The sequence below is a fragment of the Leptonychotes weddellii genome, chromosome 16 (assembly GCF_054177405.1).
Source record: "Leptonychotes weddellii isolate Sample4059 chromosome 16, ASM5417740v2, whole genome shotgun sequence".
In the NCBI taxonomy this organism is placed as follows: Eukaryota; Metazoa; Chordata; class Mammalia; order Carnivora; family Phocidae; genus Leptonychotes; species Leptonychotes weddellii.
The window spans coordinates 12190720-12216599 of NC_138384.1; the positions used below are offsets into that span (position 1 = coordinate 12190720).

Sequence of the window (25880 nt, forward strand, 5' to 3'; positions counted from 1 at the left end):
GGAAGGAAGGCAGGAAGGCAGGAAGGCAGGAAGGCAGGAAGGCAGGAAGGAAGGAAGGGAGTTAGGAAGGAAGAAGGGAGGGTGGGTGGGAGGGAAGGAAAGAAGGAAAGAAGGAAAGAAAGGAGGGTCTCTGAATGGTCATTCAGCAAAACTGATGAACTCAAATGAGTTTGAGGAATAAATAAGAGGAATTCTCCGTCTGTATTTCTATTCCAATCTACTTGCATAGGAGAGCAAGGCAAGGGCTGAAAATAAGCTTGATAACAGTTTTTGAAAAGTAACTTTCAGGGGCGCCTGGGTGGCACAATCAGTTAAGTGTCTGACTCTTGATTTCAGCTTAGGTCAGGATCTCAGGGTCATGGAATCGAGCCCTGGGTCGAGCCCCATGTGGAGCCCCATGTCGTGCTCTGCACTCAGCGGGGAGTCTGCTGGAGATTCTTTCTCTCTCCCTCTCCTTCTGCCCTTTCCCCTGTTCATGCGCACGCGCGCACACACACACACACACTCTCTCTCTCTCTCTCAAAGGAATAAATATCAGTTCAGATGAGGCCCAGCTTCCTACACTGTCACATCTGATGTTCAGACAACAAGAAATCGCGTTATAAATAGCAGTCCCTAATGGCTAGCTTAGGGCCATGGTGCTGGAACTGAAAGCCACACTCCTCTTCATTCTCTCTCTCTCTTAGCAGGTCATCCTCCTGAGTCTCCCTTGGCCATTGCTGCTCCCCTGGAAGGTGACCCTAGTCTCCAGGATGGGCTGTGTGTTACTCCCAAAGGAAACACTTCCGCTCCAGCGAGCCCTTGATTCTGACCTCTTTTTCCTCTCACGGAGGGCCTGCTGAACCTCTCGATTGAACATGATCTTCTCCTCCTCTGTCATGGCATCGTATTCTTCTTCATCCATATTTTGGAGACGCTCCTTCTCTTTCTCAAGTGCCTCCCTGCGTTTGTGCTCTGGAGGGAACAGAGACAGGAAGGTGAGGGAAGGTAACTCCTCACCCTTGGCTGCAGGGTCCCCCAGTGGCTTAGCTCCCAGCCCACACAGGCTGCAGAGGGTCCGCGCCAGGGGGAGGGGGCTCCAGCCGCAGTGGCATTCCTGATCTCTGGTGGGCCGACCTTCACTCACACAGTTCCAAACCTGGTCTCCATCTGGAATAGCAGTTCCAAAGATGTCCTAATTCCCAGAAGGATGAATATGTGACCTGGCATGATGGAGAGGATTTTACAGATGTGGTTACGCTAAGGACCTTGAACTGGGGAGACGGTCCTGGATTGTCTGAGTGGGCCCAGTATAATCATAAAGGTCCTTGTAAGAGGGAGGCAGGGGGGTCAGAGTCTGAGAAGGAGACGATGGAAGCAGAGGTCAGAAGGCTGTGAAGTAGGGACCACGAGCTGAGGAAGGCAGGTGGCCTCTAGAAGCTCGAGAAGGCAAGGGAAAGGATTCTCTCCCTGGAGCCTTCAAAAGAACGGAGCCCTGTGGACACCCTGCTTTTAGGACTTCTGACTTCCAGAACTGTAAGACAGTAAATCTGTGTTGTCTGAAGTCATCAAGTTTGTGGTAATTTGCTACTGCAGCGATAGGGAAGTAATAGGCCACCCACTGACTTTATCTATGAGGAACATCTGCCACCAGAGTCCTTAGGGTGACAGAGCCATTTGCAGATGAAAGGGCGCCATCTCCCACACCCTTCAGACTCCAGGTCCAGAAGTGAGGTTCGCACCCAGCACAAAGGCTCTCGGCCTCTTTTTCACGCTTCACCAGCATAACTTCCCACCTTCCATTCTTGGGGGTTTGAGCTTTGGACTCAGGGAGATGTATCTGGAGATCTTTCTCTGACACCAAGGAAGAGAAACAGGTAAGAATAATGATTCCTCATTCCCAGGCTGTGGTGGGGATCAAATAAGTAATCCTGTAAAGCATCTAGGCTAGTGCCCAGCAAATTCATAAATGTTCAGTAAAAATTAGATTTTAATATAATAATATCGTTACTGGATGCTGCCTCAGGACTTTTTCAAATGCAGATGATTTGGGGGAGAGGAGCCCATAATGAGACTGTGAAAAACTTCAATCCGCAGGTAATTGAGAAAATGGAAAGAGATATTTTCTTTTAAGGTGATGATTACGGAGAAATGAGCTTTCTGGAAAACCAGGAAGCTGGAGGTTGGAACACTGCTGGGGATGCCTGGTAATTCTTCCTAATTTTTCTCTGGATGAGAATGTAAGGAAGGAGTCTTTGAGCTCTGTTTAAGAACTAAGAGCTCATGTTTGTAATTATTTCCTTAAATGGAAAAGCATTATGATTTGTGTAGATTTTTCCAGAAGAGAGAGGTAAGGCCAAGTGAGGAAGGGCAGTGATGTGACCAGAGCTGAGGCCAGAGCAGGACTCTGCCTCCCAGGGATAGCACAGCCTCCCTTGGGGACCAAGATTTGCTACGTCTGCTTCTGACCAAAGTGGGAACTCAAGCTAACATTACTCTATATGTGTGTATTTATTTTTCAGTCTCTGAAATTTTTTTCAGGCCACTGTTGTAGTGACAGAAAATGCAAAGGTTTCAGGGTTGCACAGACTTTACTAATTTGCTGTGTGATCTTTAAAAAAAGATTTATTTATTTATTTGAGAGAGAGAGGGAGAGAGGGCATGAGTGGGGGGGAGAGCAGAGGGAGAGGAAGAGAGAGAATCTTAAGCAGACTCACACTGAGCGCTGAGCCTGATGCGGGGCTTGATCCCATGACCCTGAGATCATGACCTGAGCCAAAACCAAGAGTCGGATGCTTAAAAGACTGAGCCACCCAGGCACCCCTGTGCTGTGTGATCTTATACAAGACTTTTGATATCTCTGAGCCTCATTTTCCTTGTCTGTAAAAGGGGGACAATGATCTTCAGAGTTATTGGGAGGATTAAATAACCCCAAGCACCATTTAGAGACATTTCAAATGTACAGAATGTTCGCTGTGGTGGCTGGACGCAGCAGGCTAAAATGTAGAAACTGGTTTGTAAAGTTTATCAGCACCTCCAATTTGGCAGGAAATGCCCAGTCGCCTTAAACAAAAGCAAGCAGCTAATGGGTCACCTGAGTCAGGATGGGACCGGTGATGCGTTCCCCTTGGGTTGGCTGTGATTACAGAGAAGACGAAAGGATGCAGGGTGATATTGGGGGGAAAGGGGAATGTGGCTGTTACGAGAAGAGCCAGCTGGGTTCATCCCTCATCCTGTCATCTCTGAACAGGTCGCCTGCGTCTGCCAGCCACCTTATAGGGTGGAGGTGAGCCCTGACGACATGTCAGATGGAATAGTGTCCTCTGCCCAACAGGTCATCCTGGCGGGGAACCATTTCACACAGCCCACAGCTCTGCCAAAGGGATGGCCCAGGAGGGCATGGGGCCTTACCTTCTTGCTCCTTCTTGGCTTTCTCCTGGGCCTTCATGGCTGTGTACTCCTGGGCCATGTTGACGACATAGATGTGGTCCCGGTTGCCGATGGCCTTCAGCAGGCAGAGGAGAGCCACGGCTATGTTCTGAGCGAAGAGCGTCTCAAGGCTGTCAAACACCACTCCCCGGAAGCAGTCACTCAGCTGAAACCGCAGTGAGCAAAGACGGTTACCAGGGCCTCCGTTACCCAGTTCTCTACAGAGAACGCTGCTCCTTCTTCTGTCGGCACTTTCCCTGGGGCTGCAACTGGTTCTGCAGACCTACTGGGCCCCACTGAAAATACCGTGAAACCACCCTTCCACCTGCTACGTTCAACGTGCTGTTAGAAAATACAAGAGAAACACCCAAATAGTTTATCAGTCGTGACAGATCTTTATCATATGTATTTGTAGAGTGATAGACTGATTCTGTTGTTACGGAAATAAGGGAGGCAAACATAATGTGAAAGTGAGGGTCTGGGAGGGTCTGAGGTGCAGGGATGGAAGATGGAAAGGCGAGATATTCCCCTGCACCGAATAACAGACAGCAAGGGCAGCAGGAGCAGGTGGGCCATTTGTATCTTTCTCAGTGTTATTAAGGCCTTGGTGGGTAATGATCTCGATCACATTAATCGTTGAAGGGCGCCCTCTGCTGTACCGCAGTGTTACTCAAAGGGTAGTACACACACGGGCCTCCCCTGGCCAGGGGCTGATCACTATGTTTTTTTTTTTAAGATTTTATTTGAGAGAGCGAGAGCGAGAGCGAGCGAGCAAGCAAGCACGGGAGTGGCATGCAGAGGGAGAGGGAGAAGCAGGCCCCCTGCTGAGCAAGGAGCCCGACGTGGGGCTCGATCCCAGGACCCTGAGATCATGACCTGAGCCGAAGGCAGACGCTTAACCGCCCCGTCAGTACCAGTTTTTGATGAGACAAGAATCTTGTGTCACAACGTCAATCAACCACATCACTAAAGACACCATTTACTTCAGCTGCTGTTTTTTTGTTTGTTTTCTTTGTAGCAAGACTGTGGATCAGGGAAGCAGTGCGAGCTCCATGTTTCATCCAGGTACAGTGCTTTGAGTGGTTCAGCTCTACGGGCCCGCTTTAGGCTGGCTGGTGGTTTAAGCCGGGTCCGTGGCATACCTGCACACTTGACTGGCCCACCTTGCTCAAACCCGCTGAGGGGCCCAGCACCCTGAACACAGTAAGCAGTTAAACCTGAACACGAGCCATTTCCTGTGATGACATTCCTCTTCTCTTGGGAAGCTCCAGGCCCCGTTTTGTTATATTTAAACGTGCAATATTGTGGCCTAGTTCGAAAAAAACCAAGGCAAATGGACAACTCCAGGACCTGGTGAGCAATTTAGCTCTCTGTAAACCATAAGCAGCAAAGAGGCTTAAGTGGTACCCTCCCCATTCCTGATGATTTTCTTTTCTTTTCTTTAACTGTATAACACTTATGAAAAATTAAAAAAAAGGGAAACAGTTACTGTGTTTCTTGACTTTAAAAGCAATCTGCCATTGTGAAATAATTCAGAAATGTATGGCGAGAACTAAGAATCCATTATCCTGCTAACCAAAGATAACCAGTTACATGTGCCTTAGGGGTTTTTACTATGTTTGTATGATATACATTTAGAAATACTTTTATAGAAATGTACTTGTGCTTTATATATTATTTCATAATCTGCATTTCTCATTTAATAATATATTGAAGACACCCCTGAAACAAATAATACATTATATGTTAATACTAATAAAAAATAATAATATATTGAAGACAAATTTTTACATCAATTAATATAGTTCTAAATTCTAACTTTCCATGGCTCCACATTATGATTTTTAATACACTACTATAGGGCTGTATCATGACTGATTTTTTTTTTTTTTTTTAATATGTAACCTGCTCACTGGTCTTTTAAGGTTCATGGCTTCAGGCTGGAGACCACGCCAGGGCCAGGGACTGACCAGGGTTGTCAAAAGGACAAGCAAATGACTGTTGGAGATGAAGAAACTCATCTTTCCTCTCTAGGGCCCCTGGGTTCTGAGCTGCCGTGGGTGAGCTATGGATCGGCATCTCAGCTCCCAGCCCAGGGATGGAGTGTGAGCCCTGCAGCTCTGCACGGGTGGGCATAGACGCACCTGGATGCGCTCAGCCAGGATCTGGGTGAGTAGGTCCTCAGGGAGCACACAGCTCATGAGCCCGGTCTCACCTCCGACACTGGGGCTGACACTGAGCCGGCATTGCGTGGGCCCTGTAGGGAGGGGGCTGGAGGAAACCTGTCAAGCCGGAAAAGGATCAGCAGTTAGAATCCAGCGTGGTGTCCCAGCAGCTCTCATACTTACAAGCCATTTGACCCCTCGGAAATCCTGAAATCTCTCTGGGCCTCATTTCTTATCCGTAAGATGCGGACTGCATTGTAAAATGGAAAATTCCTATCTTCCTTAAAGAATGGCTGTGAGCTTCAAGCTGAGACACTGTGGAAGGTGCTTTGTATATGGACTGAACAGCATGAATTTGTTCATTCAAGAAATATTAATTGAGCATCTATTGTGCACAAGGGACCCCTCTAGCACTAGGGATACAACAATAAACAGGCTGGCAACGTTGCTGCCCATGTGGTCCTTATTGCAAATGGGGCAGACAGAAAAGGGCCATGTGAATATACAAATCAACAGTCTCAGGCAGTGACAAGTGCCAGGGAGAACAGACAGCGGTGACAGAACTGGACAATAACATGAGTGCACTTGCCGGGATCTGGGGAGTACATGGGAGCCCGGCGTAATGGACTGAGTGAGCGATGAGGGAGATGGCCGGGCTTCATCAAAGTCTAAGGCATAATTGGGTGTGAATATGCAGGGCTTGCAGAGCACAGGGAGGAACTTGGATTTTATCCCAAGTGTTTTGGGAAGTTGTTGGCATGTTTCAGGCAGACACGTGATCTGAGTTTTATTCATTTTTTTATTTTTATTTTTTTTAAAGATTTTATTTATTTATTTGAGAGAGAGAGAGAGTGTGTGAGAGAGCATGAGAGGGGAGAGGGTAGAGGGAGAAGCAGACTCCCCACTGAGCGGGGAGCCTGATGTGGGACTCGATCCTGGGACTCCAGGATCACGACCTGAGCTGAAGGCAGTTGCTTAACCAACTGAGCCACGCAGGCGCCCCTGAGTTTTATTTTTGAAAGACCACGGTGCCTGCTGCTTGGGGTGACAAGAGTGGAAGCAGGAAGACTAGTTAATTAGTTAGTTAGTTAGTTAGTTAGTGAAATGATGGTGGTAGTTTGCGGATGGTCATGGTGGAGGTGGGGAGAAGTGGCTGATACGTTCCTTCACATCCCATCCCACGAGGACTTGGGAGGGGATGTGAAAGAAAGAGGGGCACCAAGAATGAGTCCTTGAGTTTTGTTTTGGCCTGATCAAGTTGGAAAATGAAGTCATTTCTTAAGAAAGGAAAAACTGAGGGAAGAGCAATTTTTTTTGTCTTGTTCTGTTCTGGGAGTGGGCCAGAATCAGTTTTCAGACACATAAATTTTGAGAGGTCTCTAAGCCATTCAACAGAGACACTGAATGTGAGTTTGGATGTATTCACCTGAGCTGGGGAAGAAATTAGGGTTGGAGATAGAAATTGGAGGGTCACATGCGTACTGAACATATTTAAGTACTTAAGCCATGAGCTGGATGAGATCACCTATGGAGAAAAGGTAGATAACAAAAAGAAAAGGGTAGATGACTCAGTTCTAGTCTAGTCTAAAATCCTAAGGATCTGGAGGAGGTGAAGAAGCTGGAGGAGAGGAGGGAGTCCTTCATGGGGCAGAGGGAAAGTAGAACAGTGAGGTGTTCTCATGGCCAGGAAGCCCTTCTAGAAGGAGGAGTTATCAGCTGCTATGAGGTCACAGGAAATGAGGACAGAACACCAGCCCCGGGATCTGGCAAGATGAATGCCAGTGACCTTGAAAGGAGTGGTCCTTGGGAGTGGTAAGGACAACGATCTCCCTAGAATAGGTCAAAAAGAGAAGGGTGGTGAGGATGAGGAGGGAGGCAATTCTTTGGAGGAACAGCTGTGAAGAGGGGTTGACTGGAGGAGGCAATAGTTGGAGGGGGATCTGGGTCTCGGGGCAGTATTTTTAAAGATGGGAAGCAATATAGGATGCACAGATACTGATGGGAAGGAGCCAATAGATGGGGCAAAAAGCAAACAGGAAAGAGGGGAGGACTGCAGGAATTCAGCTCTTGAGTGAGAAGTTGGGGGGAAGGGTCCAGTGCACAGGGGCAGGGCCTTAGCTGAGAGCCGGGACGGTGACTCTGGCAGGGAAGGTGCAGCGCTGGGCTAGGGTGCAGCCTGGCTCCTAGATCTGGTGGTGGGAGAATCAGGTGGTCATCTTCCAGTGTTGCTGCTCCCTCCGTGCAGTCAGGAGAGAGATCATTAGCTAGGAATGGGGAACAGGAAAGGGCCTTAGAGGTTTGGAGAGTGATGACCTCCATAAAATAGTTTTCTTGAAGAGAAGGAGGGTGAATTTACTAGGGCAGACCAAAGGGTCTGTTTGAGATTTGTGGTCTTAAATTTAGATGAAGACCATTCAGAAGAGAGGAGGATTGTCTCTAGCTGTGCTCAGCCACCCTGCATGGAGGAGGCGGAGAATCAGTTTTACCAGGGCTGAAGTTTTGCTTGGAGAGTATGAAGAAGGCGAAGGGGCAAGGGAGCATCTACATTGATAGACATGGATTCCAAACAGGGTAAGAAAAGAAGTGAAGGGGTGGTAGGCAGTGAAGATGTGGACTGGAGGTTTGCATGGGACTGATTATTTCCCGGAGTAAGTCATCTGGAAAGTTAGAAGATGGTGGTCAGGAAGGAGGATGTGTAATGCAGAGGTCTTGGAGTTTATGGGTAATGATGAACAAGTTCTAGAACATGACCATGGCAGTGAGTTCGTGAGGAGGCCGTGGAATTGAGAAGTGTGGGTGTTGGATTAAATGTCATTCAAAAGACCAGGATTTCCAGCGGGTGTTCTCCTAGAACATGGTGATTTATAAATAAATGACCTTGTATTACAGGTCATATCTTCATTATATGACATATTACATATTTCTTCCCACTTGCAACATGACTAAACTTTTAGTCATTGGAGAATTCATGCTTTGGGAGAGCTTTAGAAAACCAAACAGCCAATTCTGGGTGAAGCATGCTGACAGGGTGACTGTTGTCCAAAGCATGAGTCCTGTCACACTGTGGCAGCTGCATGGGGAGGATGGGGTAATCTTGAATAGGTTTTAAGTTCCCTATTTATTGAAAGGGGATTGGGGTCAGAATTGGGATTTTCTGCTGCCTTTGATATACTCTCAAAAGCCTTACTTCACTGTCCAGATGGATGGAACCCAATCGAAGAAAATGATTCCCCATGACACCCTGTTTAATACAAATATGAGTTCTAGATCATTCATAAACATCTATGTAAAGAATACCATATTAGATCTTGAGAAAGAGAAGGTTAAAGGATGCTGCAAAAGGAAGTGAGTCAATGGTTTCAATTCTCATGGTATGAGAAGAAGGCATGACTGAAGTGAATATCAGAGACATCATCTGGCACAAATTCAGCCCCATGGGAGGTCCCATCCTATCTGCATACCTTCTCTCTCAAGAAGACCTTGGCTTCCACTCTGCCTACTTAGCCCTTCCAACATGTGGACCTCCTCTCCTGCAAGGGCCTTCACCTCCTCTCCATCTGCCTCAGCAACCTCCTCCGAGATGCCCACCTCTCCCACTCCCCCCACTGCGCTCTCGGACAGTAACAAGACCCACTGATTCTTCCTCTCTTCCTGCTTCTCCCACTCTGCTGCCCTCCTCTTTGTTCCTTCTCTTTGTAGGCTGGACTTCCTGTATACTGATGCCACTCCCACCTCCCTTGCCCCTTGTTCTGAGCACACTCCTGCCCCTGCAATGAAGACTTGTCTCTCCCTCCAAATGAAGGCTGCCACTTGATGCTTAGGGAAATCTTAGTGAAGTTATGGCTTCCCATCTCAGCTGGGACATCCGAATTCCCAACTATCTTTTCTTTTGTCCACCACCCAGTTCCGGTTTTATTCCTCCCAGTGGACACATCAGTGCTCTGCCACTCTCCTCAAGTATGCTGTGCAATGCCAACCTCCTCAGTGCCTCCTACAAAGACTTGGTGTCCTGCACACGTCCTAGAGCCACTCAACAAGACCTTCTCCAAGCTCCAATCTCCACCTTGCCTCCCCCACAGGCAGCTGGATTGGTTTTCACCTTTACTGACTCTGGAAGAAGCTGGTCCCTGTCTCCTTTGACTGCGCTCTGTCCTGCACTCCTTGTCTTCTCCAGGAATCTCATTCCCTCTTGGGAGGATTGTCACCTTACCCTCCTCCAGGAGCACCTTTCCTTAGAGACTGCTTTGCCTCCATCTCCTTTCAGAAAAAGAACTCTCCTGACCCTAGGTCTGCTCCTCTAACAACTTCTGTCATTTTTCCTTTTCTTTTAAACATCTTGGAAGCCTATACTCACTTGACTCCACTTGTCCACCGACAACTCATCACCCGCTGTCTCTCACAGGGCCACCCACTGTCTCTCGCTACAGCACCTGCTATTCTGCCAAGATGGTTTCTCAAAGTCCCTTGGCAAAGGCTCAAACTCTCTGACTTCTTTATGACTTTCCAAGACTCCGGTGAAGCACCCCTCACCCAGCGCAATTTTTACGATTCATCCTCAGCATTCCTTTAGTATTAGGCTGAGCCCTATGAAATGGCTGTTGTTGGCCATTTCATATGGTTCAACCGAATTCTTTTTACAAACATCTTTTGCCACCAATCTCACTGTATTGCAAATATTTGAATGTGTGGTTATCTCCTTCAGCAGACTCTTGGTGCAGCTTGAGCATGGGGATTTTTGCTTCATTTATCTCCACTCTATTAGCACTCAAGCCAGTGCCTCACATTAAAGTTATTGCTGAACACCTGCCGGATGAACACACTCCTTCCAGGACCGGCACCATGAGCCTGGAGAGGGCACCCTCAGTGATGAAGTCATGCTGCCACGGCTGCAGGATGCTGAGGAGGAAAGGCAGGGGGAAGGACCCCAACCCTCTGTCTGGGGGGACGCTGATTTGTACCTGCGGCGTTTCAGACGCATGCTGGTGATGCTGCTTCTGAGACCCGGAGCCGTGGCTCTCTGTCTTGCTTTTGGCGATCATCATGCTCCCACGCACAGTCTTTGTAGGTTTAAATTCAGGGGTTACCAGGGTGGATTCTGAGGTCAGCTTGCCCAGGGTCTCACTGCTCAGACGTATTTGTCCCACAGCAGTTTGGCCTGAAGCAGCCTCCTGGGCTACACAGAGAGAGTGGACTTATATTAAAAGTCATTGGAGGATACCGAGGAAATGACAGTGGGGATGGCACAGACACCTAGTATGACAGCTGTGATTCTCTTGAGGAACACAAAACCATCTCCATCTGCAGCTGGCTGGGAACGGCTGGGAGAAGAGGCTCCAGGCCCCAAGGCTGGAGTCCAGGTTTCTCCGCTGCCCATCTTCCCAGTGGATCCCATTTTAGTCGGCCCCACGTTCTCTTCCAGCCCCGAGAGCAAGCACTTCTGAAAGTGCTGGTACACTAGGGCCCTGCCCTGGGACCCCAACACTAAGACGGGGTGATGCGGCTATGTGCTAGGCAGCTTCCACGTTTCTCCAGCACACGGGGCGGACTCGGTAAGTCTCATTATTCCTTGTTAACCATTTCGGCAAATAGGCCCTCAGAACTCCCTGGAGAGCTGTCACTAGGCTTACTCTGCTTTATCTTTTCATGCGTCTTCCCTCCGTTCCTTCCCCAGGAGCTGATTATAGGTACAAGGACTCCATGCTGCACCTGGAGGTGGCGGTGGGGGGTGGGTGGAGCGTGGCGGGCAAAGAGCCTGAAGCTATCAGTGGAGCAGTGGTACAGCGTCTGGCTGGCGGGTCCTGTGTTCATCCGGGCCCTGTCACCCCCAGCCCCTCTAGGCTCTGCCCTCGTGAAAGCAAGGACCACTCCAGCCTCCTGCGCCCCGCCCCCCGGCCACGCCGTCTTCACTGATGGCTGTGCAGTCTCCTCTGTGCTATCCTAATGCCTCTCAGCTTTCCCTGTCCACGCCATCATTCCGCCCTCTCTTAAAAAGCTGTCTCTTCCCGGGGCACCTGGGTGGCTCAGTCGGTTAAGCGACTGCCTTCGGCTCAGGTCATGATCCTGGAGTCCCGGGATCGAGTCCCACGTCGGGCTCCCTGCTCGGCGGGGAGTCTGCTTCTCCCTCTGACCCTCCCCCCCTCATGCTCTCTCTATCTCAGTCTCTCTCTCAAATAAATTAAAAAAAACAAAAAATAAAAAAAATAAAAAAATAAAAAAAGCTGGCTCTTCCCGATATAATACATCATAATACATAATATATGAGTTTTCATTTCGCCTTTCATTTCTTTCAAGACATCATCACTTCACCTCTTCTCTTTCCCTCACTGCCCGACTTCTAAAACAGTAGTGTGGACCACATCTGTCCAACAGACACGTGACATGTACGGAATTTAAGATTTCTTAGTAGCCACATCAAAAAAGTACACATGGATTTTAATGGTATATTTTCTTTAACCCTATATATCCAAAATGTGATTGTTTCAACATGTAAACGACACATAAAAATTGTTACTGTTATTTTATAGCCTTTAACTCATACAACATCCTCAAAAGAAAAAAAAAAAACCCACCTCTAGCAGCACATTTCAATTTGGACCGGCCACCACATTTCAAGTGGCCAGTGGGTGCAGTGTGGGATGGGCAGGATCGTCCACAGCGAGCAGCAAGTACAGGTTTGGGGTTAACCCCTCCATTGAAAGGGCTTTCTCCAAAGTGCCCAGTGACCTCTGAACTGGGAGCCACAGTGGCCCTCTCTCAGGGCTCATTCTGTCTGTATTTTGAGCAATCTCTGACTACATTCACTTACTGATTTGATACATTTTGGGAAGTCTTTACTCTGTGTCCACTCTGTGCCAGGCATCATTCTAGGGGCTGGGAACACCTCAGTGACGAGCACTAACACACATCCCTGCTTCCAGCTAACACGCTAGTGGGGTCGGCAGACAGAATAAGGAAGCCAAGTAAATGGTATATGAACCAGTGATAAGGCTTATGAGATAAACAAGGCAGGAAGGGTCCCCCAGGCCCCACCAGGGCTCTGGAGAGGTGTGAAAGCCCTTCTTGCCCCACTGCCTCCCACACTTCAGTCTCCTTGCTTCCCTGCGGCCTGCTCTCCTGACTGCCCACCCCTCTGACCCTCCTCGCTCTGCCTTCTTGGACTTCCTGGCTTCTCCTCCACCCCCCCTCCTAAAATGTAAGTGTTCCCCAATGTCCCATCCTGCCCTTTCCATCCTGCTCCTCTTTCTGGAACGATTTCCTCTCTCCCAGCAGTTGCACCTCTTGCTATGTGGAGGAAGATTCCCTCAGTTATGTCTTTAGCTTGACATTACCTTCTCAGATAGGAAACCCAAATCCGCAATTTGTTATGGGACACCAACAGAGCTCCAAAGACCTCTGTGAAATGTAGATTAATTGAGAGAAAAGGAAACCAATATCTAAGAGAACCAAAATTATGATGTAGTTTGGAGTTCCCGCTAAAGGTAGACTAGGCCACCCCCAAAATATGACTATAGGAATTCTGGATATGCCACCTCAAAATACGCTGCTCTCTTTTGAGCTGTGGTCACTTGAGCTGTGGGCAAATGCCAGAAGAAGCCTTCTCTGAACTTCCCTTGTCTGCCTAAAGAGAGGCATCCAAAGGGAACTCAATTGTCACAAATCCTCACCCTGGGAGTTACATCAACCAGGGAGGATCGACTCCTCACAGGAGAGGAGACTAGAGGGCAACACCCTCCACCAAGACACACTTGTTACAAACTATCTACCCTCATCTATTCTTCTGTGGGTTCATTCATCTTCCCTAAAACTCATTTGCTCTCCCCTAAGAGGACTACCTCCCTCCTCTTCTTTCCCTGTGAAGATGGAATTTAATTCAAAATTGTAAGCCACCTCATTTCCTCCTGAGTATCTCCTGTGTACACATGAAAGATACATGTTAATAAATTTGCTTTTTTCTTGTGAATCTTTTATTATAGAGTCTTAGCCAAGAACTCAGAAGGACAGAGAGAAAATTATTTTTCCTCCCTTATACTACTAAAAAGCTATTTCTCTTATCTTCCCAGCAAAGAATCCTCTATTTCTCTAAGCATCCCATGCAGAGGTACTAAGGGAAGAGGACATGCCTCAAAGCCCCAGCCACTTTTATCAATCAACTAGCAGACATGGTGCACTGTCAGAGATGATGTTATGTGGGCGCCTGGGTGGCTCAGTAGGTTAAGCGTCTGACTTTCGATTTCGCCTCAGGTCATGATCTCGGGGTTGTGGGATCAAGCCCTGCATCAGGCTCCTTGCTGGTTGTGGAGCCTGCTTGCGATTCTCTCTTCTGCCCCCTCTGCCCTTCCCCCTGCTCTCTTTCTCTCAAAGAAAAAAAAAAAAAAGAAGAGAAGGAAAGAAAGAAAGAAAGAAAGAAAGAAAGAAAGAAAGAAATGATAGTATGCTGTTACGAATATTTATATAAAAATTGTTCCGCTCAGAGCAGTCACTCTTCTTCAGTATATTTTCCCATTGAGCAGCCATTGCCCTGCCTTCTAGGTCCTTCTAGGAGACAGGATTCCCAACCTCTGGTAGGTACACCACACCAGGCCTTACTACACTGAGGTTCCAAACTCAATTAATTTTCCTCTCCAGCAAACTTTCTCCTTCTCCCACATTTCCTATCTTGGTAAACAACATCACTCTCCTCCTGGTTCCAGGACTACGAATCTTGATGTGACCGTCTGGAATGCTTCCCCCTCCTCAGGGCAGCTGGTCCAAGCCTGCTCCTCCTCAGCATCTCCACTGCTCCCTTTACAAGACGTTATAAGACCTGCTGCTTTTCCACTGTGACTCTCTGACCATTTCTCCCTGAGGGTGAAAACCACCCTACTCCTCTGTTCCTTCAAAATAAAATCCAAATTCCTAATCCAGGAACCAAGGTCAACTATGATGGGCCTCAGCCTGCCTTTCCACTTCTAATTTACTGTTGACTTCCTTGATTTCTTGGGCTGGACTCTCCTTGTCTTCATCTTTGCCTGTCAACATTCTCCTGCTCCTTCAAAGCTCATTTCCACGAAAACTTCCCGAGATCCTGCCTATTGGAACCCAGCCATCCCAAAGTTGCCCTCCTGTTATATTATTTCCCTCTGCTCCGAACAAACCCATCTGCTCCCCTTTCACGGGTCACCCTCAAAGGTGTAGGCTGCATCTTATTCATTGTCCTCTTCCCTGTAGTGCCAAGTGCATGCCTGTACTGGGCAGCAGGGAGAGCTGTAGATGCTTGGTGGAGAGAATTCTTCCTCGGGCTATAAGTTGCCAGCATGTTGTAAGTCAGCCTTCAACTGGGCGTGGGGCAAAAAGCTCAGTGGGGGACACAAGGAAGATGGGTATTAGCAGCAGGGGTGCCGGGCACTTGACCACAGAAAGTCAGGGGAAATAGCTCTTACCAGACTCTTCTCCTTCCTTTATGGACTGCTCTATGGCAGCCCTGATGCAGAGCTCCCGGGCCCGGATCCCCGGGATGTTGTTGCCATCGGAGATGGCTTCCAGCACGATGGAGTCAATGTTCAAGCAGGCTGCGTTGTAGTATTTGGCCATACTGATTGCAGTGGCCGTCTTTCCTGCAAAAAAGGGTCAGGAGGTTGAATTTCCCGGCTCTCAGTGGCTGAGTGTTCTAGACAGAAGAAACTTCTAGAATGGAGACCCCTATAAAGTGATCTCTCCAAGTGCTCTGCCTTTAAGTCTCTAATGTGGCCAGAGGTGGGAGCAGAAAACAGAGGGAAGACCTGAACCACACGGATTCTGGTTCTCATTCCACCACCAGCATGCTGTGTGCAGTGTGAGGGCAAAACACATCCTCTCTGAATTTTCTCCTCAGTTAAAAGGTGATTCTGTCAGATGATCTTTAAAAATTTTGTAGCTCTAGGGGCGTCTGGGTGACTCAGTGGGTCAAGTGTCTGCCTTCAGCTCAGGTCATGATCCCGGGGTCCTGGGATTGAGCCCCTTGTTGTCGGGCTCCGGGCTCAGTGGGGAGTCTGCTTCTCCCTCTCCCTCTGCCCCTCCCCCTGCTCTTGGGTGCTCTCTCTTTCTCTCTCTCTCTCTCAAATAAATAAATAAAATCTTAAAAAAATTTTTTTTTGTAGTTCTACTATCTCTGATTCTAATGGGAAGACTTTTTTGGTTTAAAGAATAACTTGTGTTGATCTTTTTTTTTTTTCTCATTTCAAAATATCTGCTCATTAAAAAGAAAGCAGAAAATACAAATAACAAACAGGAGAAAGGGAAAAAAAAGATCCATAATTTGTTCATCCAGAGATATTACAGTTAGCATATGGCTGCTAAGTATGCATATACAACTAATTTATTTACATTTCTTAGGAAAAAGAAACAGGTTCTATGGTAGGCTGAACAAGGACCACCCCTGCCAAAGACATCCACATCCAAATGCCTGCAACATGTGAATATGTTACCTTATGTGGTAAAGTGGCTTTGCAGTTGCAATTAAGTTAAGGATCCTGATTAGGGAAATTATCCTCCATTATCTGGGTGGGCCAATGTAATCCCAAGGGCCCTTACGGAGGCAAGCAGGAGGGTCAGTCAGAACAGGTGATGTGATGATGAAGCAAAGGAAGAGAGAGTGGAGGATGCTATGACGCTGTTTTTTTTTTTTTTTAAGATTTATTTATTTGAGAGAGAGAGAGAGAGAGAGAACACATGAGCAGGGGGAGGGGTGGAGGGAAAGGGAGAGAATCTCAAGCAGACACCTTGCTGAGTGTGGAGCCCAACGTGAGGACTGATCTCATGACCCTGAGATCCTGACCTGAGCCAAAATTGAGAGTCAGATGCTTAACCAACTGAGCCACCCAGGCGCTCCTGTGATGCTGTTTTTGAAGACAGAGGAAGGGGCCCTGAGCCAAAGAATGAAGGTGACATTTCTAGAAGCTACAAAACACAAGGAAATGGATCTTCTCCTATGTGCCTCTGGAAGGAATGCAGCCCTACTGACATATTTTAGATTTCTGATCTTCAGAAAGAAAGTCAATTTGCATTGTTTCAACCTACAAAGTATGTGGCTATTTGTTACAGTAACAATAGGAAATTAATTCAGATTGCAAATCCTAAGTATGACATTTTTTCTCACTTAAAATGATGTATCATGAACATCTTTCTATTCATTCGATATACTTCTACGGCACTTTGAAAAAACTGTGGTGATATACAAAATTTGCTGTTTTAACCATATTTAAGTGTACAGTTAAGTTGCATTATATGCACATTGTGGTGTGACCATCACCACCATTGAGCTCCAGCACTTTCTCATCTTCCCACATGGCAACTCTGTACCCATTACACAATAAGCCCCCATCCTTCCCTTTCCCCAGTCCCTGGAGACCACCACTCTACTTTCTGTTTCTATGAGGGTGACTCCTCTAAGTACTTCATATAAGTGGAGTCATACAGCAATTGTCCTTTGGTGATAACTTCACTTAGCATCATGTCTTAGTGTTCATCCATGTTGTAGCAGGCGTCAGGATTTCCCTCCTTTTTGAGGCTGAATAATAGCCCATCGGACCACATTTTGTTTTTCCATTCATCTGTCAATGGACGGTTGGGCTGTTTCTAGCTTTTGGCTATTGTGAGTAATGCTGCTATGAACATGTGTGCCTGAAACACTGTTTTTAGTGGCAAAATAACTTATTCTATGAATGTACTAAGGCTTAATTTACCAGTCTTCCATACTGAATGCTTCAATTGCTCCCAATTTTTTATTATGGTAAGCAATGCTGCAGTGGACATTCATGCAGTTAATCTCTGTCTACATTGTTAAATATTTTCCTAAGATAAATCTATAGAAGTAATACTGCCAGTTCAAAGGGTTTGCACATATTTCCCCCTTTTTAAATTATTTAATGTCTTGGATTTTTCTTTAATATTTTAATGTTTTTTTAAATTATTGAAAGAATATAAGCTCAAACAATTCAGAGATGTATTAATTAAAAATAAGGGGTCCCTGCTCTTTTTCTAACCCTGTGCCTCTGACCTTGGCAATTGAATAGTTTGGGGATAGTCCTGTGGTATACAAATTTCTAAAAAAAGAGTCTTTTATTGTCTCAAAAATTACATGTGCAAACTTCACCATAAAGCCCAAAGGGGCGACCCTTCAGGGTTGTGCATACCGGCCAAGGGCGTCCCATGGACGACGATGGCGATGCCCTTCCTGTTCTTGGCCATGCGGCCTTCTGCAGAAATATCAATGCCCAGGTGGCGAGCGATTGCCTTGCTTACAGGGTTGTTCTCTACTTCTCCAACTTCTTCTGTGGAGTGGCTGTCAATGCTCTGTAACTTGTCAGCTGCAAATTAAAAATATACGTGTGCAAGTGAGTGCATGTGGACACGCCCAGAATTCACATGGTCTGAGAGAAAAGGGAACAACTTTTCCTTTTCTTGACACTGTTGTTTTACAATGACAAATCATCTGCGGCAAATGTTCTCCCTCCCCCATTCGGCATATAGGAGGGCCTTATTTGGCTAATAATTTGTCCACAGCTACTAGAATTGAAAATACTCAGTTACTCTCTGACTGTTAACTCTATTTTGGGGGAATCAGCCCTGCTGAAAAAATAATACTAGACACTAACTGAATTTGCAACATGACAGGAGATGGCTGAATAATTGATGGCATATTCATACTGCAGAATTAATACCCAGTAGGGCGAGAAGGCTTGAGGGTGCATTTCAGGGAGAAAAGTGAAAAGGCGCTGAACAGTCTTCCCATCTCTGCGTGGAGAGAACCGGTACCAAAACATTAAAATGCTTGTTTACTTTGAAACGTTATTTTTTCCAGGCTCTCCTCATCTTCCTCTTCATCTGGGTAGGTCTTGGACTCCATCATAGGGAGGTGCCGCTCTTCCAGGTTGGATGTGACCGAGATCCCTAGGCTCAGTGAGGTCCTCTTCGTACTGGCCGAGGTTCCCAGATCTGATGAGGGCCCATCTTCCTCTTCTGCCAGAGAGCCAAGGACCAAAACACACATGGGGAAGAGTTGGGAGGGGGACAAGGGAAGATGGGGACAGAAAACGAAAGAGAGACAAAGTAGAGAATCACTGACCTGCTCACCATCACCCTGGACTAGCCAACCCCAAGAAATAAGAACAGCAGTTAGCTATTAAGAAGTTTCTCAGCCCAGAGTGTTTCTACATTTTAACATTAAAAAAAACAACAACACTAAAATTATATAGTTGCTCCAGGAAATTTAGAAAATTCAGAAGAGCAAGAATTATAAAATTTATCTGCAAAAGAGACAGAAAGACAAAGAGATGGTGACAGGGAAATTGCAGCTGCATTTCATGATTCCAGTAAGGAGAGCTCCAACTTCTCAGATTGTTCCTTTCTCATTTTTCAAAGCTGAACTTGGGATCGTAGTGTACATTCCAATTCGTAGCCTGTTTCGCCCCTGAACTTGTCATGAACATTTGTCCATGGCCTTGCTAAGCACATCTACCGTTTTGTCTGCCCAGCACCCTCCCCACTGCTACTATCATAGAATTCCAAAGGGGGCATTGGGCTGTGATTGCATGAAACGACCCCCTTTACCCTGGGGGGCCAAGACACTGATCCTGGGAGGCATGGGTCATTGACATTTGAGGCGGAGAGGTTGGAGCTCTCCTGTGACTGGCCTCACTGGCCATGGCGTGGGAAACAGGGGGACAGTCTGCACATGAGAGCAGAGGGAGCAGAGGCTGGGAGAACCCCTGGGGAAAAGTAGAGTATGCACCTCCCTGGCCCCCTCTGGACCCCTGGGTCCCCATTCTCCGCCACCTTTCAATGGGCCAAATGAAACAATGAACCTATAACTGTACCATTGTAAGGATGGGGATTAAAGCGACAGGGCCCTTCTCTGAGGTCATGATGCCCTTTGTACCTGGCAGCCCCTGCAGCTGTCTGCCCAGGCCACCAGGGAGCAGGTTTGAGTTTCAGTGTCTGCCCTCCCACCTCCTTCCTGACCCCGGGGCTCTCTAAGACGAAACCTTGTTTCATTGATCTGTTTACCACACTTCAGCTCTGTTCTTGGAACATACATAGTGGGTGCTTGTTATAGGCTTGATTCCCCTAAAATTCGTAGGTTGAAATCCTAACTCCCCAGTACCTCAGAATGTGACTATATTTGAACATAAAGCCTTTAAAGAGTTAAAATGAGGTCATATGGGTGTCCTATTCCATCCACACTCCAGTATGACTGGTGTTCTTTAAGAAGAGATTTGGACAGACACCCAGAGGGAAGACCATGTCAATACTAGAGGAAGACGGCCATCTACAAGCCAAGGAAGGACATTCAGAAGAAAACAACCCTGCTGAAACCTTGATCTTAGACATCGGGCCTCCTGAACTGCGAGAAAAGAAACTTCTGTTGGTTAAGTCACCCAGTCTGTGGTCTTTGTGATGGTAGTTCTAGCATCTGAGCACTAATAGCGCTCAATGACGCTGACTGGGAGAATGCGGGGAGAGGTGGTCTTTTTCTCTCATCTTCTCCTTTTAGGACAAACTAGTATTCTCTGACTAGCTTCCCTGAGAGGCAAGACAAGCCCAAGGGTGGGAGTAAATGAACTCCATGCAGCTCATTCATTCAGTCTCACAGCACATATTTATTGGGTACTATAATGGGGAACATGTGATCGCTGCCTTTATGGGGACTTCTCATTTGGGGGGCAGACAGGTATGAAGAAAACAATTACACACGTGATGACTGTTACACAGAAAAAGAGAGCAAGTAACAACAGGGAGGGCACATTTCCAGGTTGAGGGCACGGTAAGCAGGAAGGAGAAGCATGCATCATGCTACAGGTCATCCAGAAGCCTTGATGTTCAAGTGTGCACTCAAGGGAGCCCATGGGTGGAGGATGATGGGGTAAGTCAGGGGCACTGGGCCAGAAAGGGGCAAGTTACAAGAGCACAGTCCAGCTTTATGATTGGGGTTTGGCCTTGAGGACCACGGAGGGCCAACCTCTTCCTTGTGTGAACCCCCACCCCCTATCTCTTTCAGGGTACCAAGTGATACCCTGTGTGATGTGTTACTGCATCACCGGGGCACATGCAGCCACCGTGGAACATAGCGGTCACCACCACGGACTCTGGAGTCGGAGACATCTGGGCTTAAATCCTCATTCTACCCCTTCGAACTGCGGACCTGGCCGCTCAGTGCTTCTGTGCTTTAGTTTCTCATCTATATGTGTAAAGCCCTCAGCACAGGGCTTGGCATCTAGCAAGCGTTCTTCTATACCTGTATCAGTTGGGTTTTTAAAAAAAAAATTATTTAAATTCAATCTAATTAATATATCCCGTATTAGTCCTTTCAGAGGTAGAATTCAGTGATTCATCAGTTGCATACAACACCCAGTGCTCATTACTTCAAGGGCCCTCCTTAATGCCTGTCACCCATCGTGTTTAAGTCTTAACTCTCCGTTAGACTCTAGTGAGAGAAGAATGTATCCCTGTCTCCGCATCCATACAGCAGGGATAACAGGCCCATTTTGTGGGGATTAGAAACAAAATGTATGAGGCACCTAGCACGGTCTGGCATCTGGCATGCGCTCAGGGACTGGCTGGCCTCGCAGGAGGGGTGCCTCCGGGGGACCAGGGCAGGGGCTGAAGCCGGGCTCTTGGCACTGAGCTCTCACCGTTTTCCTGGACCAGACTTTCCAGATACTTGGCCTTCATCTGCTCCTCCTTTGACCGCTTCATCTCCTTAAAGTACTCGTACAGCTCTGGGGGCAGCTTTTCCCCGGGAAGGCGGGGAGGCAGCAGCAAGGTGTTGTAGGGATCATAGCCCTTCAGCGTTCGCAAGATCTGCAAGAGGAGGACGGCCACTGCTGTTGGCTGCCTGGAAGCTTCCTCCTGACAGCTCTCAGAGGGTCTGCTGACCACCTCGTAAGAACTTGACTCCTGCCTGAGGCTGGGGTGTCGACAATGGGCCTTTGGAGAGGTCTAAAAAGTCAGGCTGGGCCATGAATCTGGGCATATAGGATCTTAATTTTTGCCCCATTTGAGCCTGGGCATTTCACATGTGGAAGAGAATTTTCCTCTTGTTTTACAAATAACATATACTGTTTTTCTTTTGTTTTGTTTTTTTGTTTGTTTTTTGTTTTTCCATTGACAGAAGTACAGAGCTCCATTATCCACTTTGAGTGACACGGTCTTGAAAAATCCTGTGGTGAGCAATGTTATACAAGGAAGGTGGTTGTCTCATAGAGGATCTAGGGAAAAACTGGTAAAATGGTATTAAGTATGCGTGTGCATGAATGTGTGGGGGAGCTTTGGGGGGTAGGGAGGGAATGTTTTAGGGTTGTCAGATGAAATACGGGATGTGCGGTTTAATCTGAATTTCAGATAAACAATGAATAATTTTTTTAGTATAAAAATGTCCATATAAAATATGTCCTATGTTTTTTATCTGAAATTCAAATTTAACTGTGTAACTTGTTTTTCTTTCTACTAAATCTGGTAACCCTAGTGTGTATGTATATTTATAAGACACAGTATAATAAAGTTCTAGAAAGCAATCGCTTCCTATACTGTCTAATTTATGTGAAAAATCTGTTTTGTTGAGTAACCTTTCTTTCTCCAGGATCACTATTTTTAGTTGTATGAAAAGCACTGTTAAGAAGTTCCTTCTAAAATTTATATGTAAGAACGAAGAGCTAAGAATAGTTGAAACACCTGAAATTAATATAATCATGTATGTTAATTTTACTTGAATGTAGAAAGTGGTAAAAAAAAAAAAAAAAAAGAGTTGGGACGCCTGGCTGGCTCAGTGGGTTAAGTATTTGCCTTCGACTCAGGTCATGATCTCAGGGTCTTAGGATCAAGCCCTCCGTTGGGCTCCCTGCTCAGCAGGGAGTCTGCTTCTCCCTCTCTCTCTCTCTCTCTCTCTGCCCCTCCCTTTGCTCGGGCTCTCTCTCTGAAATAAATAAATAAAATCTTATAAAAAAAGTGTTAAAACATTAATGAAGAAGAATAAAGAGAGAGGATTGTCCAGCTAGATATTAGGACTTTTGAAGCTGGAGTAACAGACAGCATGGGATTGGTATTGGGATAGACTAACTGACCAGTGAGATGATACAGAAAAGAGAATTTAGAATAGACCCATTCATATAGGGAGCTTTGATACAGAACAGAGCTGGCATGGCAGGTCAGTGGGGAAAGGAAGGAAAATTCCAAAGACTGGGTGATGCACACACACAAAGGCCTGGCCAACTTGCTTCAACTGGGGCAATTCTGAAGAGCCAGCCCAGCTCCATAGCTTCCTGTGGGGTCCGCTGAGGTCTCTGCTATAATCCCATCACAGTTCATCTCTTTGCCCAGGTCTACTTGCCTTATTGTTTCCTGGTGTTTCTCCTGAGAGTGTTCCCTATGAAACCTGCATGCACAACTCAGAGTCTTAGATTCTGCTTTCCATTGAACCTGGCCCACAGCAGAGGATGCGGTGCCAACATAAGCCATTGAACATTTCATGAATACCTAATGAAAAGACTCCCTTCCAGAGGGACAAATTCCCATTCTGGGAAAAACTTCTAGATGCAGAATCTAAATTGGGCAGAGAATAAACACTAGATGTAAAGAAGACAGAAGACTCAAAGGCTGAGTTGGGGGAAGGTTCGGAGGAAGCAGAAGCTAAGCCATTCCTAAATTCCTGGCCCACAGACCACATGAGATAACAAATGTTTATTGTTTTCAGTTGCTAAGCTTGGGGGCATTTGTTTTGCAGCCACAGATAACTACTTAATATGTAATAGAAAACTAAGCATCAGACTTCATGAACAGCATAGGAGAAAACGATGGAGCAATGCATTTAAGATAGCCAAGCGCAAACGTGAGCGAAAGGTACTGTAATCCAACCAAACCTATCTTCAAGCATAAAAGCCACAGATAAATAGTTACCAACATGCGTGTACTCAGGGAATAGTGTTCCCCTGAGCCCTTCCTAAGGAATGAACTACAGACCACATAGTGGTGACTGGAGAAGATTCATCACAAGGACTGGTGTTGAACATCGAATACATGTAAGTATAGAACTAAAATTAAGTGATAGAAATTAGGTTCTGACATCCTAACATTGTAAGTTCTGACATGACAGATACTAAACAAGAAGCAAAACATGGAGGGAGTGCACCTGAAATGTTTACCTAGTAAGCATTAATTGAAGAGAATATTATTTTACATTAGAGGGTGGTGAGAAGAGAGAAAAAGAGATTAGTAGCTAATTTCATAATTGCTCACAGTAGGGAACTAAGAGGCAGTCTCTAAAAAGTAGAGTACTAAGGGTATTAGATAAAGGGGTAGTTTATACAGCTCATCCTCAAGGTAGCAGAGCAGGGTAGAGATAGTAAAAACAGACCCGGATAGATCAGTGGAACAGAACAGAGATCCCACAAATAGACCCAAATGAATATAGTCAACTGACCTTTGACAAAGGAGCAAATGCAATACAATGAGCAAAGATAGTTTTTCCAACAAACAATGCCAGACCTGGACATCCAGATGCAAGACACCCAAATCTAGATGGATCTGACACCTTTCAAAAAGCTCAAAATGGATTATAGGGCTAAATGAAAAACATACAGCTATAAAACTCCTAGAAGGTGCCATAAGAGAAAATCCAGATGACCTTTGGTGTGATGATGACTTTTTATTTTATTTATTTATTTTTAAAGATTTTATTTATTTGACAGAGAGAGACACAACAAGAGAAGGAACACAAGCAGGGGGAGTGGGAGAGGGAGAAGCAGGCTTCCCACAGAGCAGGGAGCCCGATGCGGGGCTCAATCCCAGGACCCCGGAATCATGACCTGAGCCGAAGGCAGACGCTTAACGACTGAGCCACCCAGGCCCCCTGATGATGACTTTTTAGATACACACCAGAGGCACAGTCCATGAAAATAATAATTGATAAGCTGGACTTCATTAAAATTAAAAACCTCGGCTCTGCAAAAAGCAATGTCAAGAGAATGAAAAGACAAGTTACAGAATGGGAGAAAATATTTGCAAAAGGTGCATCTGATAAACTTCTGTTATTCAAAATGTGTAAAGAACTTTTGAAACACAACAATGAGAAAACAAAGTACCTGATTAAAAAATGGGTCAAAGACCTTAACAGACACCTCACCAAAGAAGATGTACAGATGGCAAATAAGCATCGGAACAGGTGCTCCACATCATAGGTCATCAGGGAAATGCAAGTCAAAACAAAATATGACTACATACCTATTAGAATGGCCCAAATCCAAAACACTGACAACATCAAATGCTGATGAGAATGAGGAGCAACAGGAACTTTCACAAATTGCTGGTGGGAATGCAAAATGGTCAACCACTTTGGAAGACAGTCTGGGAGTTTCTTATAAAACTAAACATACTCTTACCACATGATCCAGCAATTGTGCTACTTGGTACTTGTCCAAAGGAGATAAAAATTTATGTCCCACAAAAGTCTGCACATGGATATTTATGGCAGCTTTATTTATAATTGCCATAACTTAGAAACAACCAAGTTGTCCTGTAGTAGGTGAGTGGATAAATAAACTGCTATCTCCAGACAATGGAATATTATTTAGTATTAAAAAGAAATGAGCTATCAAGCCATGGAGGAAACTTAAGTGTATATTACTAAATGAAAGAAGCCAATCTGAAAAGGTATACTGTATGATTGCAATTATATGACATTCTAGAAAAGGCCACATTATGCATATAGTAAAAAGATCAATGGTTGCCAGGGGTTGGGAAGAGGCAGGGATGAATAGGAGAACACAGAGGATTTTTAGGGCAGTGAAAATTCTCTATATGATACTGTAATGGGTGGATGCATGTCATTACACATTTGTCCAAACCCACGGAAGGTACAACACCAAGAGTGAACTCTAATGTAAACTGTGGATTTTGGATGATTATGATGTATCAGTGTAGGTTCATCAATTGTAACAAATGTACCACGCTAGCAGGGGATGTTGATAATAGAGGAAGGTATGCATGGGTGGGGGGCAGGTTATATGGGAAATCTCTGTACCTTCCCCTCAATTTTGCTGTGAACATAAAACTGCTGTAAAAAAAGAAAGTAAAAAAAAAAAAAAAAAAGTACATGGAGGAACAATTGGAAAATACGTAGCCCAAGACAAACAGAAAAAAAAAGTGGCAGATTTAAGCCCTAACATAATTTTATTAAATGTAAATGGTCTAAATACACCAATTAAAGACAGAGACTACCAGAGTGTATTTTTTTTTAAAAGATCCAATTACATACCGTTGACAAGAAACTCACTTCAAATATAATGACAGCTTTTCTTT

The 25880-nt window shown here is 45.9% G+C and overlaps 1 protein-coding gene across 1 annotated transcript in view; it reads right to left on the bottom strand.

The window, feature by feature from the left end:
* The window catches only part of HYDIN (HYDIN axonemal central pair apparatus protein), a 364500-nt gene that overhangs the window by 88946 nt on the left and 249674 nt on the right, over nucleotides 1-25880 (bottom strand). Inside the window, exons 38-45 of the mRNA XM_081806373.1 lie at nucleotides 21221-21389; nucleotides 18369-18548; nucleotides 17723-17896; nucleotides 14993-15166; nucleotides 10532-10746; nucleotides 5553-5690; nucleotides 3391-3574; nucleotides 813-954 (exon numbers count right to left, since the gene is read on the bottom strand). Of these exons, the coding sequence (XP_081662499.1) occupies nucleotides 813-954; nucleotides 3391-3574; nucleotides 5553-5690; nucleotides 10532-10746; nucleotides 14993-15166; nucleotides 17723-17896; nucleotides 18369-18548; nucleotides 21221-21389 (1376 nt within the window). The remainder of the gene's footprint in view (nucleotides 1-812; nucleotides 955-3390; nucleotides 3575-5552; nucleotides 5691-10531; nucleotides 10747-14992; nucleotides 15167-17722; nucleotides 17897-18368; nucleotides 18549-21220; nucleotides 21390-25880) is intronic.